Source organism: Ambystoma mexicanum, chromosome 10, assembly GCF_040938575.1.
Source record: "Ambystoma mexicanum isolate Mex_15411 chromosome 10, UKY_AmexF1_1, whole genome shotgun sequence".
In the NCBI taxonomy this organism is placed as follows: Eukaryota; Metazoa; Chordata; class Amphibia; order Caudata; family Ambystomatidae; genus Ambystoma; species Ambystoma mexicanum.
The window spans coordinates 1,533,408,384-1,533,430,087 of record NC_090932.1 but is presented as its reverse complement, the minus strand read 5'-3'; the positions used below and the strand labels follow the sequence as shown (position 1 = coordinate 1,533,430,087).

The following is a 21,704-nucleotide window of genomic DNA, read 5'->3' as shown; positions in this document are numbered from 1 at the left end:
TCTACCGCGGTTATCCTCTATAACTGTGGTAATATTGTAGGCTATTGTGTTAGCCTCAAACTTAAACCCGCTTGACCAAATCCTTTTTCGTTTGGCTCCGGTGCGGTTTATTCGCCATTTCTTTTTGTTAAACTCCTTCTTGTGTTTTACTTTGCGCGGCAAACTAGGTTTGCCTTCTTTGTTCACTGTCTTTTGGCGAGCTTCTACCTAGAAGCCCTCCTCAAGGCGCCTGGGTGTCTAGGTGGGCTGAATGTGAGGGAGTGGTGTAGTCACCCCCTGCACAGGGTATCCTAGGAAACCCAAGTCGCACTTTGGCATGATTGGGCAAGGTGGTTGTCCGGGCTAGACAACCCCCCTGCTGGGTGATTGTCAGCCAGGCTGTGTGAATGGGGTTTTTTCCCACATAAAAGGCAGGTCCCTTTGGCTGGTAGTCAGAGAGTCGCCACTGAAACTACAAGGAACTGACGAGAAGTGGAGGAGAGGTTGACTGCTGCAACTACCCCATACCGGTGAAGCCCTCCTGCAGTCCTGAGCTATCTACCCTTCAACGACTAAGAGGAGATCCAGTCCAGAGTCGTCTTCCCTTGAGCCTAGTGGGGATAACCAGATTATCTTCAGCCAGAGGTCGTCTTCGTGGTCGAAATCGCTGCACACTGCTGTAGTGGTCTGGATAGCCACCTGAAGAACCTCTCCTGTTTTTAAGGAGCACACCTTTTATTCTTTGTCGCTACTGCCAGTCTCATCCCTGTGTGGTGCGGACCCCTTTATCGTCCTCCTTCGTGCTGAAGCTGCAGGAAAGCGTGGGTCTGCGGGAAACCAACGGGAACAACTGCTGTGGCACCAGCTTCGTTCTTTGAGAAAGGTACTGTGTCCTGTTTGAGGAATTTTGGGTGAAATCCCTATTTCTCTACTTGAAGGCTTGTCCTTACGTTTCCCCTCCTTATAACTTTTGCTTCCGAACATTGACAATATCAAAGTACTCTTGGCAACGTTGAATCTTGAACTGTCCGACTGTGTGATCCTCGACAATAGGCACCCAGTGTCGCTTGACTTTGGCTCCGGCCCTTTGACTCTTGAATTCCTGTGTGTGTGTTCTTTGATTCTGTCTGCCTAACCAACATATTGCCTGTGATTTTTGCCCCCAACTCGCTCTTGCCGCGGATACGCGTTTATCTAGTAAACCGAACTGTCAAAAAGTGATTGCAATTGTATTCATGATAACGTGTTCTGTTTCGTAACACCGGTCCATTCAAACACAGGGTACTTACCTTGAGTAATCCTGTACACAGTGAATTGGTTAGTTGTAGTATATTTTACGTGTGTTTTTGAATGAATAGAAGTGTTGTGTTGATAACAAATGGTTTAAAAATAAATGTAGTTATATTTTTTACCTGAAACCTTGAGTTAGTGTTTGCTTGAGTCACAGTAATTGTGGTCCCTTTGTGTAATCTCTGCTACTGCTCATATACTCTTGAGATGAGCCTGGCTGCTCCGCTACTGCTACCACTTTAACATAGCAGTACAGGCTTGTACCAAAGGTAAAACTTGTATTGCCACCTGTAGTCTTAATTGTGTGTAGTGGTCCTTAAGAGCACTGCACAGGATTCTGCCTAACACCGGACAGCCAGTCGGCCAATCACCTAGGAGTGTATTCCAGTCTCCTAGGAGATTAAGCACAGGGAGTTTCGGGCACCGCCTCACTTCCTGCCCTCACCATCACCCATGAGCCTTTCCACAACGAAATGGTGAAAAAAGAATGGGGCCGTTTTGACAAAGATAACACTCAAGGGTGCTTTACTGCAGCTGCGAACGCAGCCCGCGGTAAAGACACAACAGGGTAGTAAACAGTAAACCACTGCCACCAGCCATTCATTGAGGAAGGGGTAACATAAAAATGTTACATGCAAAGCTAGACAAAGGGGATACTATGTAACCCCTCCAGCACCCTATTGTAAGATAGTGTGTGCTGGGTCTAGAAATGCAACAGTGTAAGTAAAGTCAATTTCACTTTACTACTCTTGGAAACAGTAGTTATCCAAGAGAAAGGTAGTAAAACCTTTGGGGAAATCTGGAAGACTTGCCTGTAGCACTACACTGAAGTTACTGTGTGCTACAATGTAAAAAGATGCCTATGGAGTTTGTCAGATTCCAAAAACCAGAAGAAACTGTTCAAATCACATTAAAATACATGAGAGAGTGGGAAAAAAGGGTCTCGCTCTCTCCAGGTAAAAATGGAAAAAGTCCTAGAGTCCAGCAAAACTGTTGGTGGTCTCTAAGGTAGAGAGGAATTACCACATTTCTGAGTATTCTCCCTAACACCCCTAATAAAACTGGTGTCATTAGGCAATGCTAATATTGTCGACGAGTCAAAGGGGACTGAGGAGTGGGGATGGTGGGCGAAGTCAGGGAGCGCATGCTCCCAGGGCCGTGCCCCCGCACAAATCTAAATTTAATGGGGAAGGTGATTTTTCAGCTGAAAAAGGTTCTGTCTCCCGTCCCTAGCGAGGGATGCCCATACAGTATGGAGGAAAGGGGACCATTAACTTGGTAGTATGCTAGTCACTCCGGTGAGTAACTTATAATTTCCACCGCAGGTGTCCTCTTACTCCTGCAATACTGCAACAAGAACAACACAGACCACAGCCTCTGTTATGGAAAGGGGCGCTAGAACCCGTCCTCCATTGTCTGCGGGGCTCTGAAGTATATTCCAAATTCTCCAGCATGGGGTCTGGCATGGATTCACATGCTCATGAATATTCCCCGTCGTCGGGCTGGGAATCCTCGGTAAAGAAAAAACCAGTATCAGTTTCGTTTCTGATCTGTCTTTCGTAGTAATAACCAATCACTGGTCTCTGCGTCATACTGACCACAGCCAATGACTGCCCTCTACCTAAGCACCGCCTCTGGCAGCCATCTACAGATTTTTACCGCACGTTCATGTGTTGGGATCCTCGTGCTATTGCTCTCGAGCGTTAGTGCTATTTTTCGCGCTTTTTTCACAAAAAACTTCGATTCTTTCGGTCAAAAGAGCCTCAAGCTCCACCGATCCTACATCCGATCAACGGGGACCCGTGTCGGATTCATCTGTGCCCCTCAAGGGTGAAGATTTCGTCGAGCTACACTTCGGAGGAATCCAGAAGCTTCTCAGGCCCGGTCTCGGAGATGGCCCAGGAGAAGGGAAGCTCGACGCCCGGAAAGCTGTTCAGGGTCTGCCCTGGATGCCAGCTGCAGAACGTCTTCAAGGAGGACGAACACTCTTTCTGCCTTTACTGCCTTCATGAGGACAAGACGCACGTGGAGAAGGACTGTGCGTTTTGCGGCAACATGTCGGAACGGACCATGAAGGACCGCCATCAACGTCTCGCCAACTGGCTGGAGGGTAAGAGCCCGTCTGGCGAGAAGAAGAAGAAATCCGAGCGGTCTTCTAAGACCTTTGAGGGCGCCCCGGCGACGGGGGCCCAACATAAGGCCAAGCACCGCGAGTCCGCTGGCACCGGGAGCGCCGAACGGTCGGGCTCTACGGGCGCCAGGCAGGGCGCACCCTCCCCGGCACCATCAACCACGAGCCAACGCTCTGGGTCGGGTAAGAGGAAGGCCGAGCACCCGGCGAAGCTCCTGGAGAGGCCCCGGTCGAGCTCTAAGGCAGAGGAGGAGCGTGGCAGTGCCCCCTCCCTCAAGGATAAGGCGGTGAGCGCACCTAAGGTGGTGAAGGCCTTGATCCATCCGACCAAGCCCTCTATCGAAACGGTCGCGGCGGCCCTGGCTCAGCCTGTGGTGGCTGCACCAGTGGTGGCGACCTCAGGGCCCAGAATCTCCCTGCCTCCTCGGAGGGAGTCTTCCTTTGTGCCCATCGATAGGACCCCCGTGAAAACCTCCGTGGGGAAGAAGGGGGGGCAGGGCGTCGTCGGAGATTCGGCCTCAACCTCAGAAGAGGAGCTGATCGAGGTCTTAAGCCACGGCCTAGGCGTGGAAGAAGGCCAGCCCGTCGGAATGGACCCCGACGCAGGTGACGACGACGACATCGTCGAGGATACCGACGGGGCCCCTGCTCGCCCGTCGGATTCCCCTCTGCCAGCGCCGCAAGACAACTCGGCGGCCATTTTGTTGGCCATACAGTCCTTATGCTCCGAGATAAGGACGAGGCTACCGTTACCGACGGAGGAACCTCTCCCGTCGGGGGATCCAGAACCGGGACCTTCTGGTGTTCCCCCTACCAAGAAAAGAAGGATCCATCCACCACCTCCTTTTCAACCGTCACGCCCCTTCCAGCCCTCCTCCCCGTCCACCCGAGGGGATGATACGGGGACTGACACGGCAGCGACGGGTACGGACGACGAGGCATACGACGAGGATTTTCCGTCGTCGCCTCCCACCAGGGCTTCTCCGCCCGACGAGATCGGATCTTTCCACTCCATGATCTCCAGGGCTTCCGAGCTTTTCCAACTCTGCCCTGAGGAGAAGAAAAAGGAAGGCTTCCTTTATCAGCGGCGCGAGGCCAAGAGGAAGACGGTCCTCGCAGTGCCTCTGTGGGACGACATTTGGGATGAGGGCCTTTCCCTCCTCAAGAACCCTTCCACGACGCCAGCTAGAAGAGACCGGTACGAGAAAAAGTACCGGGTCCCGGACACGGCCCCCCTATGCCTCCGGGCGCAGCCTACCCCGGACTCCGTCGTCTCCGCGGCAGCCAGGAAGAAAGCGGGGGGGGGTGCGGCCTCCACATCGACTTCCCCGCCGGACGGCGAGGGAAAGAAATTGGATGCTATGGGACGTAGAGTCATCTCGTCGGCAGCGACGACGATTAAAGCGGCCAACGCCTTGGCTATCGTGGCCCGCTACGACAGGGAGCTCTGGTACAAGATAGCTCCCCTGCTGGATTTTCTGCCGGACGACAAGAGGGCGGAGGCCCTTGAGATCCTGCAGGAAGGTGAGGTGGCCTCGGACCACGCCATCACCGTGGCGACGGACATCGCCGACACCGGGTTCCGCCAGCTGGGCAACGGCGTTTGCCTTCGACGTCGTGGATGGCTCAAAGCTACGGACTTCCGGCAGGTCGTCCAGACCAGAGTCCTGGACATGCCCTTCGACGGGAACAACCTGTTTGGGAAGACAGTGGACGATTCCCTTCAGGCCATCAAGGCGGATACTGAGACGGCCCGGGCCCTTGGAGTCCTGCAACGACGGACGCCCTTTCGGAGCGGCGGAGGCAAGGGCGCCTCCAAAGGTTCCGGCGGCGGTTTCGCTTCCTACCGTCAAGCGGCCCGCTCGTCATCGCAAGAGGCCTACAGAGGACGAGGCAAGTCTAGCGGACCCCGCCGTCGTCGCCAAGGAGGTCAAGGCGGCAAGGCCGCGTCCAAGCAGGATTGAACCGGCCGTGGGGTCGGGCCCCCACCGAAGCACCCCGGTGGGAGGCCGGCTGGCGGGCTTCGTCAGCGTGTGGGAGTCCATCTCCACCGACCGTTGGGTGCTGGACGCCCTGGCCCGGGGCCACGCGCTCGAGTTTCAAAGAAGGTGCCCGCGCGTCCCCCCCGTGGCCAGGAAAGAACTTCACGTCCCTCAACTTCTCCTGGAGGTAAAGGCGATGCTCAGAAAGGGCGCCATCGAACTCGTCCCAAAGAGGCTTCGGGGCTCCGGAGTCTACTCGAGATACTTCCTCGTGAAGAAGAAGACGGGAGGATGGCGCCCCATCCTAGACCTGCGACGTCTGAACAAGTTCATCAAGGCGCAGAAGTTCCGGATGGTCACCCTCCAGCACGTCCTGGGTCAGCTGGAGGAAGGAGACTTCCTATCGTCGTTGGATTTGGAGGATGCCTACTTCCACATTCCCATCCTAAAGGGGCACCGCAAATTCCTCAGATTCGTGGTCCAAGGGCGTCATTACCAGTTCAAAGCCCTTCCCTTCGGACTACGGTCGGCACCCAGGGTATTCACCAAGTGCCTCGCACCGGTGGCGGCGCAGCTGCGCCGCAAGGGGATTCACGTCTACCCCTACCTGGACGACTGGCTCATCCGCGCCAAGACGAGGGAGCTCGCCGTGGTCCACACGGCAAGGACCGTCCAACTCCTCACGGACCTGGGATTCTCCGTGAACTACGCCAAATCCCACCTGGTGCCCGCGCAAGTCGCACTGTTTCTGGGAGCCAGGCTCGACACAGTGTCCCTTCTGGCCTCCCCGTCGGAGGAGAGGACCAGGACCATCTTGGGCAAGGTGCAACGGATGTTGGTGGCCGACGCGGCCAAAGTGAGGTCCATCAAGTCCCTCCTCGGGATGATGTCTTCCTGCATCTACCTCATTCCCATGTGCAGGCTCCGGATGCGCCCGTTGCAAGAATTCCTGGATGCGCGCTGGATCCAGACGACGGGCAGCTTCGAGGAAAGGATCAAGCTCGACGAGAGTTTCCGACGAGCGATACGGTGGTGGGGCACCCGCGCGCATCTGACGGCGGGCATGGACTTCCAGACCCCAGCCCACCAGGAGACTGTGACCACGGATGCCTCCCTGGAAGGGTGGGGAGCGCACACCGAAAATCTGCACGCAAGGGGACTCTGGCTCCCGACGGAGAAGTCCCTGCATATCAACGTCCTGGAGCTCCGTGCAGTGTTTTGGGCCCTCAGGTCCTTCCTTCCGTCCCTCAAGGGCAAGGTGGTGAGGATCTTCACCGACAACACCACCACCATGTTTTACATCAGGAAACAGGGCGGAACCAGGTCCCCAGCGCTGTCCAAGGAGGCGCAGGACCTGTGGCATTGGGCCGTTGCCCAAGGGATTTTTCTGGTGCCGTTTCATCTGGCAGGGATAAAAAACACCATCGCCGACTCACTCAGCAGGGAGCTGCGCTCGTGCCACGAGTGGGAACTACGGCAGGATCTGGTGGATCGCCTCTTCCGACGGTGGGGCACACCCCAGATCGACCTGTTCGCGACGGCGACGAACACCAAGTGCCGGAGGTTCGCCAGCAGGTTTCCCCAGACGAGGAGCATGGGCGATGCTTTCTCGTTCCCCTGGGAGGGCCTGTTCCTCTACGCGTTCCCTCCCTTGCCTCTGCTAATCCGGCTCGTCAACCAGCTCAAGAGGTCACGGTGCAGGATGATCCTCGTCGCACCTGCGTGGCCGAGGCAGATATGGTTCCCGGACCTTCTGGACTTGTCAGCGTCCCCGCCGATCAAGCTGCCGGCGGACGCGGATCTACTCTCCAGGGAAGGAGGCGCCATCCTCCACCACGACCCGAAGTCGCTGAACTTGCAGGCCTGGCTCCTGCAGCGCTAGAGTTTGGAGGATACGACATACCGGCCGATTGCAGAGAGGTTCTTGCAAAGACCAGGGCGTCCTCGACTCTTAAATGCTACGGACACAAATGGAAGAGGTTCTCTGTCTGGTGCCACGCACAGAAGATTAACCCTCTACGGATTACGGCCCCCCAAGTACTGCCGTACCTGCTGACGCTGGCCAAAGCTGGTCTGGCACACGCGTCCATCAAGATTCATCTTGCTGCGATCTCCCGATACACCAGAACCACGGGGCGGACGTCCTTGTGGTCTCATCGTCTGGTGAAAGAGTTCATGAAGGGACTGTTCAGATCGTTCCCGCCGGTGAAGGCTCCGGCCCCGGCGTGGGAGCTCAACGTGGTGCTGACCAAGCTCATGGGACCTCCGTTCGAGCCTCTGCACTCGGCCCCGTTGAAGTTTCTATCGTGGAAAACAGCTTTTCTTGTGGCCATCACCTCCGCACGACGAGTGGGAGAGATCCAGGCCCTTTCCTGCAAGGCCCCGTACTTGACTTTCCACGACACGAGGGTAGTGCTCAGGACGCACCCCTCCTTCATGCCCAAGGTACCGTCGGACTTCCATCTCAACGAACCCTTGGTGTTACCTGTGTTCTTCCCGTCGCCTTCGTCGCCGGCTGAGAGGACTTTGCACTCGCTGGATGTAGCTAGAGCGCTGAAGTTCTACGTGGACCGCACGAAGGGTTTTCGGAAGACGTCACAACTCTTTGTGAACTTTGGACCTGTCAATCAGGGGAAGGCTCTCTCGAAGGCTTCCATCTCCAGATGGCTCTCCGGCTGTATCATGTGCTGTCACCGGTTGGCAAACCGACCGCTGCCTGGCCGTCCGAGAGCCCATTCCACCAGAGCGATCGCAGCTACCACGGCGTTCCTATCTGGTGTGTCCCTGCTGGACATATGCAGGGCTGCTACGTGGAGGTCGACGCACACCTTCACGAAATTCTACTGCGTCGACCGGGATTCCAGGGAGGAGTCCAGGGTCGGCCAAGCAGTGCTGCGCAACCTGTTCGCCTGAGGTGAGCCTGGTGAGGAGGTAAGATGCTTAATGTTGAGTTGATGTGATGCTTAATGTTGAGCCTTTGCCACCTCCCGTGGTTGTGCATGTGTGTACTGCTATGTATTCTTTATTCATGAGCATGTGAATCCATGCCAGACCCCATGCTGGAGAAGGAACAAGTTACTTACCTGTAACTGTTGTTCTCCAGCATGGGTCTGGCATGGATTCACATGCGAACCCTCCCGCCTACCCCTCTGCGGCTCTTCACTTGGTCATACTGCCACTTCACGTGCTTCCAAATCTGAAGATGGCTGCCAGAGGTGGTGCTTAGGTAGAGGGCAGTCATTGGCTGTGGTCAGTATGACGCAGAGACCAGTGATTGGTTATTACTACGAAAGACAGATCAGAAACGAAACTGATACTGTTTTTTTCTTTACCGAGGATTCCCAGCCTGACGACAGGGAATATTCATGAGCATGTGAATCCATGCCAGACCCATGCTGGAGAACAACAGTTACAGGTAAGTAACTTGTTCCTACTTTCTGGTTCGAAAGAAGACTGGGGGTAAGAGGCCGAACCTTGATCTGTCGTCTCAACAAGTACTTAAAAGTCCCAAAAGTTGTGGATATTTGTGTTGCAGCACTTGCTTGGCTAACTGGAGGAAGGGGGTTTTCTGACGTTTTTGGATCTGGAGAGCGCCTACTTCCACATAACCATTCACAAGAAACACCAAGTTCCTACGATTCGTGGTTTAGAGTCAGCACTAGCAGTTCAAGGCTCTGCCCTTCGGCCTAAAGTAGTCCTGAGGGTCTTTAGGAAGTGCCTGAACCCGGTGGTGGTACATCTTCGTCTACGGGGCATCCATGATTACCCTTATCTGGATGATTGGCTGGTGCGTTCCTGCTCGCGCACTCTGGCAAGCGAGCACACTTCGAGAACCATACGGCTGCTGACGGAGTTGGTGTTCTCCATAAATTATCCAAAGTCCTAATTGATGCCATCTCAGGACGCACTGTTCCTAGGTGCCTGACTCAACATAGTGACTTGTTTGGCGTCTCCCTCGGAGGAGAGTGTGAGAGTCATACTAGGCAAAGTGCCGCGCTTGTCATCGGCACGGAAGGTGACGGTGTGATTCATCAATGTGGGCATGATGTCCTCCTGCCTCGTCCGCCTCTGCAGACTTCACATGAGACCTCTTTAGGAGTACCTGGATGCGAGGTGGATGCAGGTATCTGGGACCTTTTGTGGACTAGAGATCCCTCAACGAGGAGATCTGCCTGGCGTTACAATGGTGGGGTGTAAGACCATATCTCGTTCAAGGGACTCAGTTTCAAGTTCCGCCTTACCAGGAGACAGTCACCATGGATGCCTCTCTAGAAGGAGAGGGACGCCCACACCAGACAGTTGCACGCCAGATGCCTATGGCAGCAGCAGGAGAAGGGCCTCCACATCATCGTCCTGGAACTTGGGCCATATTCTGGGCCCTCAAGTCTTTTCTGCTGTCGCTGAATGGCAAGGTGGTGGTTATCTTCATATATCACCACCACCATGTTTTATGTCCGGAAACAGTGGGGGGGGGGTGGGGGAGACCCGCTCTTTGGCACTCTTCAAGGAAGCCCAGGATCTGTGGCTCTGGGGCATTCGGCAGGTCATTTTCCTTGTCCCTTTTCACCTTGTGGGTGTCAAGAACACCATAGTGGACTGGCAAAGCAGGGAGTTGTGTTCCTGCCACGAATGGGAGCTTCGCCAGGACCGGGTGGGCCTTCTGTTCGACAGTTGGGACATACCCCAAATCGATCTCTTGGCGACAGCAATGAACACCAAGTGCCAGAGGTTCGCCAGCAGGTTCCCTCAGCCGAGAAGCATGTGATCAGACGAAGCGTTCATTCCTGGGTGAGGGATGGTTCCTATACGCTTTTCCTCAGTTTCCACTCATGCTTCGTCTGATTACACTGAGTACCAGTGCAAGATAATACTGATCGCCCCAACGTGGCCGAGGCAGATCTGGGATCTGGACCTGCTGTGTCTGTCAGTCTCCATCAGGCTACCGCTGTTCCCGGGCCTTCTCACCAGAGAGGGTGGGCCGATTCTGTACCACTACCCGGTGTCGCTGAACCTGAAGGCATGGCTCCAGCAGCCCTTGCGTTTGAGGGTTAAGCTTTACCAGCAGAATGTAAGGACAACGTGGCCAGAGCCTTGTCAACGTTGAAAGACTACAGACCTAAATGGAAGCGCTTTTCTCTGTGTGGTGGCAGACTCTGAAGATTTCAACTCTGCGGGTTACGGGCCCTCATCTAATACCCGATTTTCTTTCATTAGCCAAGGTGGGATTGGCACACGCCTCGATCAAGGTGCACCTCGCTGCCATATCCCATACACCAGGTCTCCGGTTCGACCCTCCCTGTTGTCACAGACTTGTCAAAGTGTTCCTCAGTGGGCTATTCAATGCATTTCTGCCAGTGAAGGCTCCAGCCCCAGCTTGGGAATTCAATGTAGTACTTACTAAGGTCATGGAAGCTCCTTTTGAACCTATGCATCAAGTCCCGCTCAAGTTCCTCTTGTGGAAGAACGCTTTACATAGTGCCTGGCCCTGGTGGCGGCACATCTTCGTCTGCAAGGCATCCACGTATACCCCTACCTGGATAACTGGTATACCCCTACCTGGATGACTGGCTGGTGCAGGCCCGCTCGCAGTCTCTGGCAAGCAAGCACAGAGTGAGTACTGTAAGTCTGACTGAGCTGGGGTTCTCCATAAACTGTCCGAAGTCTTGCTAGAAGCCATCTCAGGACGCTCGATTCCTGGGCGCATGACTCAACAAAGTGACGTGCTTAGCGTCCCCCTTGGAGGAGAGGGTGAAAATATATCGAGGCAAGGTGCCGCGCTGATCTGCCCAGGCAGCGACGGTGCGGTCCATCAAGTCGCTTCTGGGCATGTTGTCCTCCTGCATCAACCTTGTTCGCCACTCCCGACTGCGCATGAGACCTCTCCAGGAGTTCCTGGATGCGAGTTGGATGCTAGTATGGGGGAGTTTACAGACAAAATCTTTCTCAACGAGGAGTTCGTTGAGCAATACAGTTATGGGGTTGTTCAGCAGCATCTCGTCCAGGGAGCTCAGTTTCAGGTTCCTCCTTACCAGGAGTGGGTCACCACAGGCGCCTCTCTGGAGGAATGGGGAGCCCACACCAGATAGTTGCACGCCAGAGGCCTCTGGCAACCGGAGGACGACGTGTGCATCAAGATCCTGGTACTTCAGGCTGTATTCTTGGCCCTCAAGTCCTTTCTGCTTTCGCTAAAGGACAAGGTAGCGAGGATCTTCAAACAATACCACAACCATGTTCTACATCTGAAAACAAGGGGGGGACCGGTCTGCAGCACTCTCCAAAGATGCCCAGGACTTGTGGTAGTAGGCAATTCATCAAGGGATGTTCCTTGTTCCGTTTCATCTGCCGGGAGTCAAGAACACCATTGCGGACTCGCTCAGCAGAGAACTGCGTTCTTGCCACCAGTGGGAACTTTGCCAGGACGAGGCGGATCGGCTGTTCCCCAAAATGGGGACAACCCAGATAGATCTTTTTGTGACAGCAGCAAATGCCAAGTGCCAGAGGTTTGCCGGCAGGTTCCCGCAGCCCCTTGAGCATGAGGGACGTGTGCTCGTTCCCGTGGGAGGGACGGTTCCTGTACACGTTTCTGCAGTTTCCTCTTCTGCTACGTGTGATCAACACACTCGCAGTGCCACTGCAGGATGATGCTAGTCGCCCCAACGTGGCAGAGACCAATCTGGTATATGGACCTGCTGCATCGGTCAGTGGCCCCTACCATCAGGCTACCACTGTCACTGGACCTTCTTGCCAGCGATGGGGGTCGGGAGGGCGATTCTGCACCACGATTCTGAGTCCCTGAACCTGAGGGCATGGCTCCTGCAGGCCTAGAGGTTGTGGGTTATGCTATTCCTGACGAATGTAAAGACATCCTGGCCAGGTCGTCTTCAACGTTGAAGTGCTATGGGCCGTAAATGGAAACGTTTCTCCATGTGGTGCAGGACTCAGAAGATTATTCCTCTACAGATAAAGGCACCTCAGCTTCTACCATACTTGCTTTCTTTGGCAAAAGCGCGACTGGCTCATGCCTCTTTCAAGGTGCATCTTGCCGCCATATCCAGGTACACCAGATCTCTGGGCAGGCCCTCGCTGTGGTCTCTGACTCGTCAAGGAGTTCCTAAAAAGGCTCTTCAGGACTTTCCCGCCGGTGAAGGCTCATCCCCTGGCTTGGGAACTCAATTTGGTGCGAACGAAGCTCATGGGAGTGCCCTTCGAACCTATGCATCGTGTCCCGCTCATGTTTCTCTTGAACAAGACAGCTTTTCTCGTGGCGATCACATCGGCCAGGAGGGTCAGGGAGATTCAGGCCCTGTAATGCAAGCAACCTTACTTACCTTTCCATGCTTCAAAGATGGTACACACCCCACCTTTATGCCAAAGGTACCATCAGAATTCCATGTCGTCAAACCTTTGGTGTTACCCGCCTTCTTCCCGAATCCGTTGTCTCCAGCGCAGAGGGCCTTGCATTCGCTGGACGTTGCTCATGCCTTGAAGTTCTGCGTGGCACGTACAAAGAATTTTCGGAAGACTTCTCAGTGGTTTGTCAACTTTGGGCTTGTAAATCACGGAAAAGCCTCATCGAAGACTTCCATCTCCAGGTGTCTCACTGGCTGAATCATGCAGGTCATCGACTGGCGAGCAGGCTGCTGTCAAGCCGGCCAAGAGCTCACTCCACCAGAGCCATTGCAGCAACAACAGCGTTTCTCTCTAGTCTGCCCCTGCTCGACATTTGCAGGGCGGCTACGTGGAGGTCCACGCACACCTTTACGAAGTTCAACTGCGTCGCCGTGGATTCCAGGGAGGAGTGAGTCGGCCATGCGGTGCTACGCAACCTGTTCACTCGAGGAGAGTGTGTTATTGCTTCTGTTGAGCCCTGCCACCTCCCGTGGTTGTATATATGTACTGCTCTATAATTCTTGTTCATGAGCATGCAAATCCATGCCAGCCCCCATGCTGGAGAAGGTTTAAGTTACTTACCTGTAGCTATGGTTCTCCAGCATGGATTTGCATGCAAACCCTCACTCCTCCTTTGTGGCGGCTCTTGGTTCATACTGCCGCTTTTTACTGCTTACCAAATCTGAAGATGGCCACCAGCAGTGGAGCTTAGGGAGAGGACTGTCATTGAATGAGGGCAATATGACCCAGCGAACAGTGATTGGTTTAGAGGAGAAATACAGTGTTAAAGTGAACGTTTTTTCTTTTACCAAGGATTCCCAGCCTGGCTGGGAATATTCATGACCATGTGAATCCATGCCAGACCCAAGCTGGAAAAAAAAAGTTATAGATAAGTAACTTAAACCATCAATCCATAGACTTCCCGGTCTTCTACTCACAACCCACACCCTTCTAAGGAAGAGTAGCGTTTCCATCGTCTGGGTCCTAGAAGTGCTTTACGCTTCTACATTGCAAGAACACCTAAGTTCAGATGAACTGATCAACTCTTCATGGCCTTCTCCTTAGCCCGTAAAGACCTAGCGATAACAAAACATACATTGTCCCGCAGTATCATCTTCTGCATTGCGGATTGTTACCAGCCCGCAGGCAGTGAATTACCGTCAGGCATCAGGGAGCATTCGACTAGGGGGGGTCTCTGCCTCTTACTGCATAACAAAGGGGGATCCCTGTTAGGGATTTTTGTTGTGTGGCAACATGGTCTTCTCTTCATACTTTCACTAAACACTATAGTTTAGATGTTGCTCGCATAGCTGATGCAGGTTTTTGCAGGGCGGTACGATAAAATCTTAGTCTAACTTTCTGCCTGCCTCCTTCACCTACTGCTTTGGGAGTATATCAGATAAGGAATCTGCAGGAGAAAAGCAATCCATTGAACGAGAAATTACTTAACGTAATGTTCCTTCTATGGATTCTACTCCCGCAGATTCCTCATCTCCCTTCCCGTCCATCCCCGCTCAAAGTCGATGGTTTGTTTGCATCTTCTTTTGATGATCACTTGGCGATGGTCCTTGGTGACCGTTTTCTGTCTTTCTTTTCATACGTTTGTTTCTTTAAAAAAAAATATATATATATATATATTTTCTGAGGCTACGAATTGTGGTTTCTTGCACGCAGTTCTTCCTTCCTTTGGAAGTTTGCTGTTATTTAGCTTTTTGTGGACTGATTAGCCCATTGTTCTGTTTTCCTATGCAGCGTGGTCATCTATGGGGCTTAGTGACAGAGTGACAGAGTTTGTTTACGATGCCGGAAGTCGGATCCGGAGCAGACGATCGAGTGCTGGGCTAGACTGATCGATGATCAACAGCCGAGTCGAGGGCCACTAGACCCCTGTTGAAAAAATTTCCGAAGCAGCAAAGCTGGATGGGATATTTATCAGATAAGGAATCTGCAGGAGAAGAATCCATAGAAGGAACATTGCAGAAAGTAATTTCTCCTTCTTAATACGGACAGCCTGAAGGACTAGTCGGTTTCCCCATAATGTGAGAAAAAGGCCAGTGGAGGGAAGCTGAAGGCTTCACTGCACTGTAAAAAGTGAGGACAGTGTGTAAAATAAAAGCAAAAAGTGTAGGGCTCTATAGAATATGGAGTGAAAGTTGCTTCTAGAGAACTATCTTAACAGCCAATTCATGCTTCTCATGTAAAGCTGTGCAAGAGACATTGGTTATGGAGGGGAAGGCGAATGTGCAGTTTCATTGTGTATATAGTTGGAAGTTGCTTTCTTAAAATGTTATTTATTTCCTTCCCCAGATGTGGCATCGCCCTTGCCCTGAACAAGCTGTCACAGTACCTGGATGGCTCTCAGGTCAAGCCTCTTTTTCAGTTCTTTGTGCCAGAAGCTCTCAATGACCGTTACCCTGAGGTCAGGAAGTGCATGCTGGATGCTGCTCTTTCAGCCCTTAACACGCATGGCAAGGTAAGGGCTAAAGCTAACATATTTTATCAAAAGTAATTGATTTTTAAGTAAAAGCTATGCAAATGCAGACTTGAGGCGATTTTTATATCACCTTAGTTCTATTGTATCTCTTAAGATAAGGTTTGCATGTTGGTGTAGGAATGCAAAGACATGCCAATGTACTTCAGCTCTATTACTGTGAAAACACGTGATTTTGGGAAGTAAGTGAAAGGCAACATTTTAATATATGTAGGTAAGACCTAGCCCTTAAATCGACTGCCAAGAAAAGGCATGACTCCTACTGAGGTTAAGCCAATTAACATCTGCTTGTTTCCAGAATGGCATTGCCCTTTGTTAGAAGGGTTCTCCTAAATTTACAGTTTTTAAAGACAATCCACACCTTGGTTGAAAGGCACACCTCTGTACACTGCCTGGCTCTCCAGGGGGTAAGGGTGAATGGACAGACCCACATATGTTATTCAGAGGGGAGTGCAGTGGACAAGAAGGTAGAGGGTCTCGTGCAACTGCACACAATAACTTTACCATAAGTCGGTAAATGTTCACAAACTTTCTTTAAAGAGAACAAGCTTTCCTTTTTGCAGCTTACCCATCTTTCAATGGGGCGCCCAGCATATCTGCAAAATGATGTCCTGGATTGATTTTAGGAAGTGAGAGCGTTTTCAAGCTCACTCCGTCATAGTTGTAGAACCTATCATTTTCAAAGACTGGCCCTCAACAGCGAGAGCCAATGAATCTTAAAGATTGTACAGCTTCAATTGGGTAATTTAAACAACTAATAAACAAGGGACTTTGTGATGCTGGAAATGCCATCTGGAGGGACAGGGCCTCCTAGTCCTTGTCCTACCAATTCTGTGTGTGGTTTCCAAATGTTTCTGCCACTGAGGACCAGCCTGGATCTCTGGCAGTGCAGCTCTTCATTTTTCCTTTTGGTGAACAACGCCCAATGGATATCCTTATGGCACCCATGGGTGGGGTACACCCTTGTGTGTTTGTGGGCACCTGTGTTGCCCACAGAGCATGGTGTGGGTTGACAGCTACATGCTGACTTGACGGTGCCGCCCAGGCCCTGCCATAGGAATCGATGGATTCCTGGACAAAGGCAAGGTGGCCACTTGGTTTCTTTTGCCTTAATACCTTGCTTCCCAAAGTAATGGCAGGCTCTGTCCCTTTCTCCCTGACTGGCTGTTGGGTGGAAAGACAATATATGGCTCTGGGGCTGCCTCCCGTCAGACTGACAGGGGCTGTGTTGGGGGTACACCCTTGGGGTGGGACCTGAATGAATGGAGTCCGAAGCCAACTCACATTCTGTGTTGTAGGTGTCTGGTTTTGGTTGTGTAACACAAAGCATGGGCCTGCCCTGATTGAAACTTCAGTGAATGCAGTGTAGTGTTCTGAAAGACTGGGTGCTTACTCCAATCCACATTCTCCAGCATAGAGTCAGGCATGGATTCACATGCTCATTGAATATTCCCCGTCATCAGGCTGAGAATCATCGGTAAAAGAAATAAGTTTCAATTTAGAACTGTATTGCTCCTCTAAACCAATCGCTGACCTCTAGGTCATACTGCCCCCACCAATGACAGTCCTCTCCTAAAGCCCTGCCTCTGGCAGCCGTCTTCAGATTTTTACTGTGCGCTTCAGTGTTGGGAGTCCTAGAGTTGCTCTCTGAGCTATTTTGTACTTTTTTCCAAGTTATTCGTGGAAAAGTTCTATTTTTGTTCCATCGGAGCATGTGTGCTCCTATCTTCATCGGCTGGCAAAGGGGATCCGTTGTCGGTGCAGTTGCTCGGCCATCAACGGTGGTTATTTGTCGACATTTCTGGAAGGCCATCTTGGGCCTACTTTGCGTCCTCCGACCATGACGGAGGAGAAAAAGGAAGGAAGGACACTTTTCAGGCACTGCACCCAATGCGGGTTAAGAAATGTCTTTGTGGCTGTACTGCCTGCAATAGGATAGGTGCAAGATATGCCTGGGTTTCTAGAAGAAAAAATGGTATAGCAGGCTGGTGGCATGGCTCAAGTCGAGCAAGGCCCCTGACCCGTGCTCCGAGCAGGGTCATGCCTCACCCAGGACTAGTCAGTCCGAGGAGCAGTCTCCCTGCGGGAAGAGGTCGAAGTCCTTTGAGGACGCCCCTTCCGTGGGGGTCCAAGAGAAGGTTAAGAGCCGCAAGACCAATACTGCTGGGTTCGCCGCTGATTGGGGTCCCAGGTCGGATAGACCGCCATCACCGTCCGCCTCATCAGCCAGCCTGCCATCGGGTTCCTCCTCAAAAAGGAAGTCCTCCACCCCAGCCAAGTTACAGGACAAGTCAGTAAAACAGAGGCTGGAGGAAGAGAAGACCTCACAGCAGGCTTATCAGGTGCAGCCGATGACTCCGTCAACCACTTAATCGACATCCTCTGGGGCAACCACTACGGTGGGTGGTACCGCCCAGCGAGGGCTGTCCCTACAGCGCAGTGTGTCCTTACCTCCAAGCCGCGACACGGGTGCTGAGGCAGTGGCAAAGGCTGTGGGCACCCCTGGGAGGGGATGGGGGGGGCGCGCCGGATCCAGTCCCGCTACACTGCCCTCAGGAGGGAAACAGGGGTTGGGGGGGCAGCGGAAGAGGCCCCAGAGCAGCCCTCCATGGTTTACATATCGATAGACATCCTATAAACTCTCCACGCCCTAGTGACGTAGATCCAGCAGAGTTTGCCTCCAGTGTTAGGCAGAATCCCCTGCAGTACCCTTAGGGAGCACTACAGACAAAAGTCCACAAATGGTAGTACAATTTCACCTTTGGTACAAGCCTGTACTACAGTTAGTGGTAGCACTAGCGGAGCAGCCAGGCTTATCTCAAGAGCAAATGAGCAGTAACAGGGATTACACAAAGGACTACAGTTACTGTGACTCAAACACTGACTCAAGGTTTCTGGTTAAAAAATATAAGTACATTTATTTTTAAACCATCTGTTCACAAAACACTTCCATTCTATTAAACAAAACCACACTCTAAATATACTACACACAACCAATTCCTTTTGATTCAGGTCAATTCAAGATAAGTACATTGGTCAGACGACGTCTGGGAGGAAGATTTGGCCCTGATGAAGACATCAAGCACCACACCCTACAAGAAAGACAGGCTGGAGAAAAAGTATAGGGTCCCGTACTCGGCCCCCAGATGTCTGAGGTCACAGCCTTCTCCGAACTCGACCGCCTCTAGGAAACGCTTGTCCAACCCATCGTCCTTTTCCATGGTGCCCCCAAATTCAATGGTGCCCCCAAATCAGGAGGGCAAGATGCTGTATGCAGTGGGCAAACGCACCATTTACACTGTGGCTTCCGTCAAGGCCGCCAATGCCCTCTACATCCTGTCTAGCTACAACAGCGAGCTTTGGTATGAGCCCGGGCCAAGAAACATTGAGTATAAGAGTCTATTTGAATACTTGTAATTATAGACCTCTGTGTAACTGTTAGGGAGAATTCTCATTTATGGCTAATTTCCCTTACCTAGTGAGTCCCTCAGCAGCTTTGCTGGATTTCTGGGGTTTATTTTTTCCACCTGGTAAGAATGTGAGCCTTTTTCCCCACTCTTGCAGTGTAATTTTGTGTGTGTTGTACTTTTTTGTGCTCATGGGCTATGGAGTGTCACCAACTCCCTAAGCATCATCTTGTTATGTGTCACACAGCACCTTTAGTGCAGTGACACAGGGAGGTCTCTTAGACTTCCCTTTATGTACTCCATTTCTGGGGATGACTACTGTCCCGCAGAATCCTGTAAAGTCACCATTGGCTTTACTAGTCCTTTTAAATACAGATCCAGTACCAACCATCTTAAAATGGAGTACTGGAGGGTAATATCTTTCCCCTGTCCTCCTGTACCTCAAGGGGCACTTTTGTCCCCCTTCCCGACTCGACATGGCTGGTGGCAGTGGTAACTATCATTTTTACACAGATTTTCGTGTTAGTGTTCTGGCTGTGGTGACAGACGTGAACATAAAACCCGCTACCCCATATCATTTTTGTTTTTGGTCCTAGCATAGTTTATCGCCATTTCGTGTTGGCAAGGTCTTTCCTGTTTGCTTTTCACGCCAAACCACGTTTGGCTTCCTTGTTCTCCGTCCTTTGGCGGGCTTCTGCGTAGAAGGCCTCATTTGACGTCTGGGTATCTAGGTGGGCTGAATGTGAGGGAGGGCTTTAGTCACCCCCTGCACAGGGTCTCCTTGGAGACGCAAGTCACACTTTGTGTCGATTGGCTGAGGTGGCTGTCCGGACTGGACAACCCCCCTTCTGGGTGATTGACAGCCAGGCTGTGTGAATGGGGGATTTTGGCATAAAAGGCAAAACTCTTGGGCTGGAAGTCAGTCGCCAATGGAACTACCAGAACCAAAGAGAAGCGGAGAATAACCCGGCTGCTGCAACTCCTGGATACCCGGTGAAGCCCTGCTGCAATCCTGAGCTATCTACCCTTCAACGACAGAGAAGATCCAGTCCGGAGTAGTCTTCCCTTGAGCCTGGTGGGGTCAACCAGCTCACATTCTACAGCCAGAGAATCCTCTTCTGGGTCGAAATCGCTGCACTGAGCTGTAGTGGTCCGGATAGCCATCACAAGAACCCTCTCCTGTTTTTAAGGAGTGCACCTTTTATTCATCGTTGCTTTGCTGCTGCTGGCCTCATCCCTGGGTAGTGCAGATCGCTCCAGACGTCGTCCTTGTCCCCACGACTGAAGCTTCGGGAACCGTGAGTCTGCAGGAACTACCAGGAACAACTGCCGTAGCACCAGCTTTCCTCATCTGAATAAGGTACTGTGTCAATTCGGTCGTTCTCTCCGTCCGACCTTGAGAAATTGGGGTGAACCCTTTTCCTTTCCGACGGCTTGTTCTTTTTTTCTTCCATCTTATACCTTTTGCCTCCCTTTGACAATATCCAGTACTCCTGGCAACGTGAATCTTGAACCATTTTCACTGTGTGATCCTCGACAACAGAGCCCCTGCTCCACTTGACACTGGCGCAGGCCTATTGACTTTTATCTGCCTCTTAGAACACGTCCTCTGATTCGATTGCCTTGACAAAAGTATTGCCTATAATTTTTATCCACTATTCCCTTGTTTGAATTCTATGTGCTAAGTGTGTTCGACTACGGTTGCTTTTCTTCCCGCGGGTATGCTTTTCTTTCGTAAGACCGAACTGTCATTACTGTCAAAAAGTGATTGCGTATTAACCCCCGGTAACGTCTTTGTTTCACAACACCGGTCTGCCAAATCCTAATGTACTTAGCTTGAATTGACCTGAACAAGAGGAATTGGTTGTGTAGTATATTTACAGTGTGGTTTTATTTAATAGAAGTGAAGTGTTTTGTGAACAGATGGTTTAAAAAATAAATGTACTTATATTTTTTAACCAGAAACCTTGAGTCAGTGTTTGCTTGAGTCACAGTAATTGTAGTCCTTTGTGTAATCCCTAGACTGTTAATTTGCTCTTGAGATAAGTCTGGCTGCTCAGCCATCACTACCACTTTACTGCGTAGTACATGCTTGTACCAAAGGTGAAATTGTACTACCACTTGTAGTCCTAATCTTATGTAGTGTTCCTTGAGGGTACTGCGTGTGATTCTGCCTCACAGTAACATCCTTACAGCTCACATTCCTTCTTGAGATGAGCCTGATTGCTCAGCAGCGCTACCACAAAACTATGTAGTACAGACAAATACCAAAGATTGGTCTTGCTTACACCTGTAGGTGTAGTTGTGTGTAGTGTTCCCAAAGATACTTCATACAAACTTTGCCTAACACCATGCCTACACAAAAGCCCAAACTGTTGGCTTTTCAAATGCTTGTTATGCATACTGTCTATGCTGAATTATTGTGTTGTACTGTCTGAACTCTGAGGCTCTAGAGTAGACCACTCGCACTCACTCCTGAGACTAAGCATTGACTGCTCTTCCACGTACCTTGATTGGGTTTGACTAATCTCTTGGGCTCCCCTCCTTAGTCCCAAAGGGGCTGGCTCTCCCTTGTGGGGGGGGGAAGGGATGATTTACTTGGATTCGTCACACATTTCTCTCCAGGCTCAACTGCACTTTCTTCCACATCATTTCTGTACCCCTCATTTCATTCTGAAATTGCCCTAACCTAACAAGTTTTCTGAAATTACGTCTACATTCTAAATGCATGCACTGTCCATGCACCCTCTTTCGTGTGATTTATAGCTTCCCTTACAGAGTTGGTGACACTTACTATCTTTTGCAGGACAGTGTTAATTCTCTCTTACCAGTGTTTGAAGAATTCCTGAGAAATGCTCCAAACGACGCTAGTTACGATGCGGTACGGCAAAGTGTGGTCATCCTCATGGGCTCGCTGGCCAAGCATTTGGACAAGAGTGACCCCAAAGTGAAGCCTATTGTTGCCAAACTGATAACTGCGCTCTCCACACCATCTCAGCAGGTAACTATCTGAGTTAAATGAGACGATGCAAGCA

General features: G+C 51.6%; 1 protein-coding gene across 1 annotated transcript in view; it reads left to right on the top strand.

The window, feature by feature from the left end:
* GCN1 (GCN1 activator of EIF2AK4) overlaps nt 1-21,704 on the top strand; it is a 1,783,851-nt gene that overhangs the window by 1,167,072 nt on the left and 595,075 nt on the right. Inside the window, exons 32-33 of the mRNA XM_069619734.1 lie at nt 15,079-15,244; nt 21,476-21,670. Coding sequence (XP_069475835.1) covers nt 15,079-15,244; nt 21,476-21,670 — 361 coding nt within the window. The remainder of the gene's footprint in view (nt 1-15,078; nt 15,245-21,475; nt 21,671-21,704) is intronic.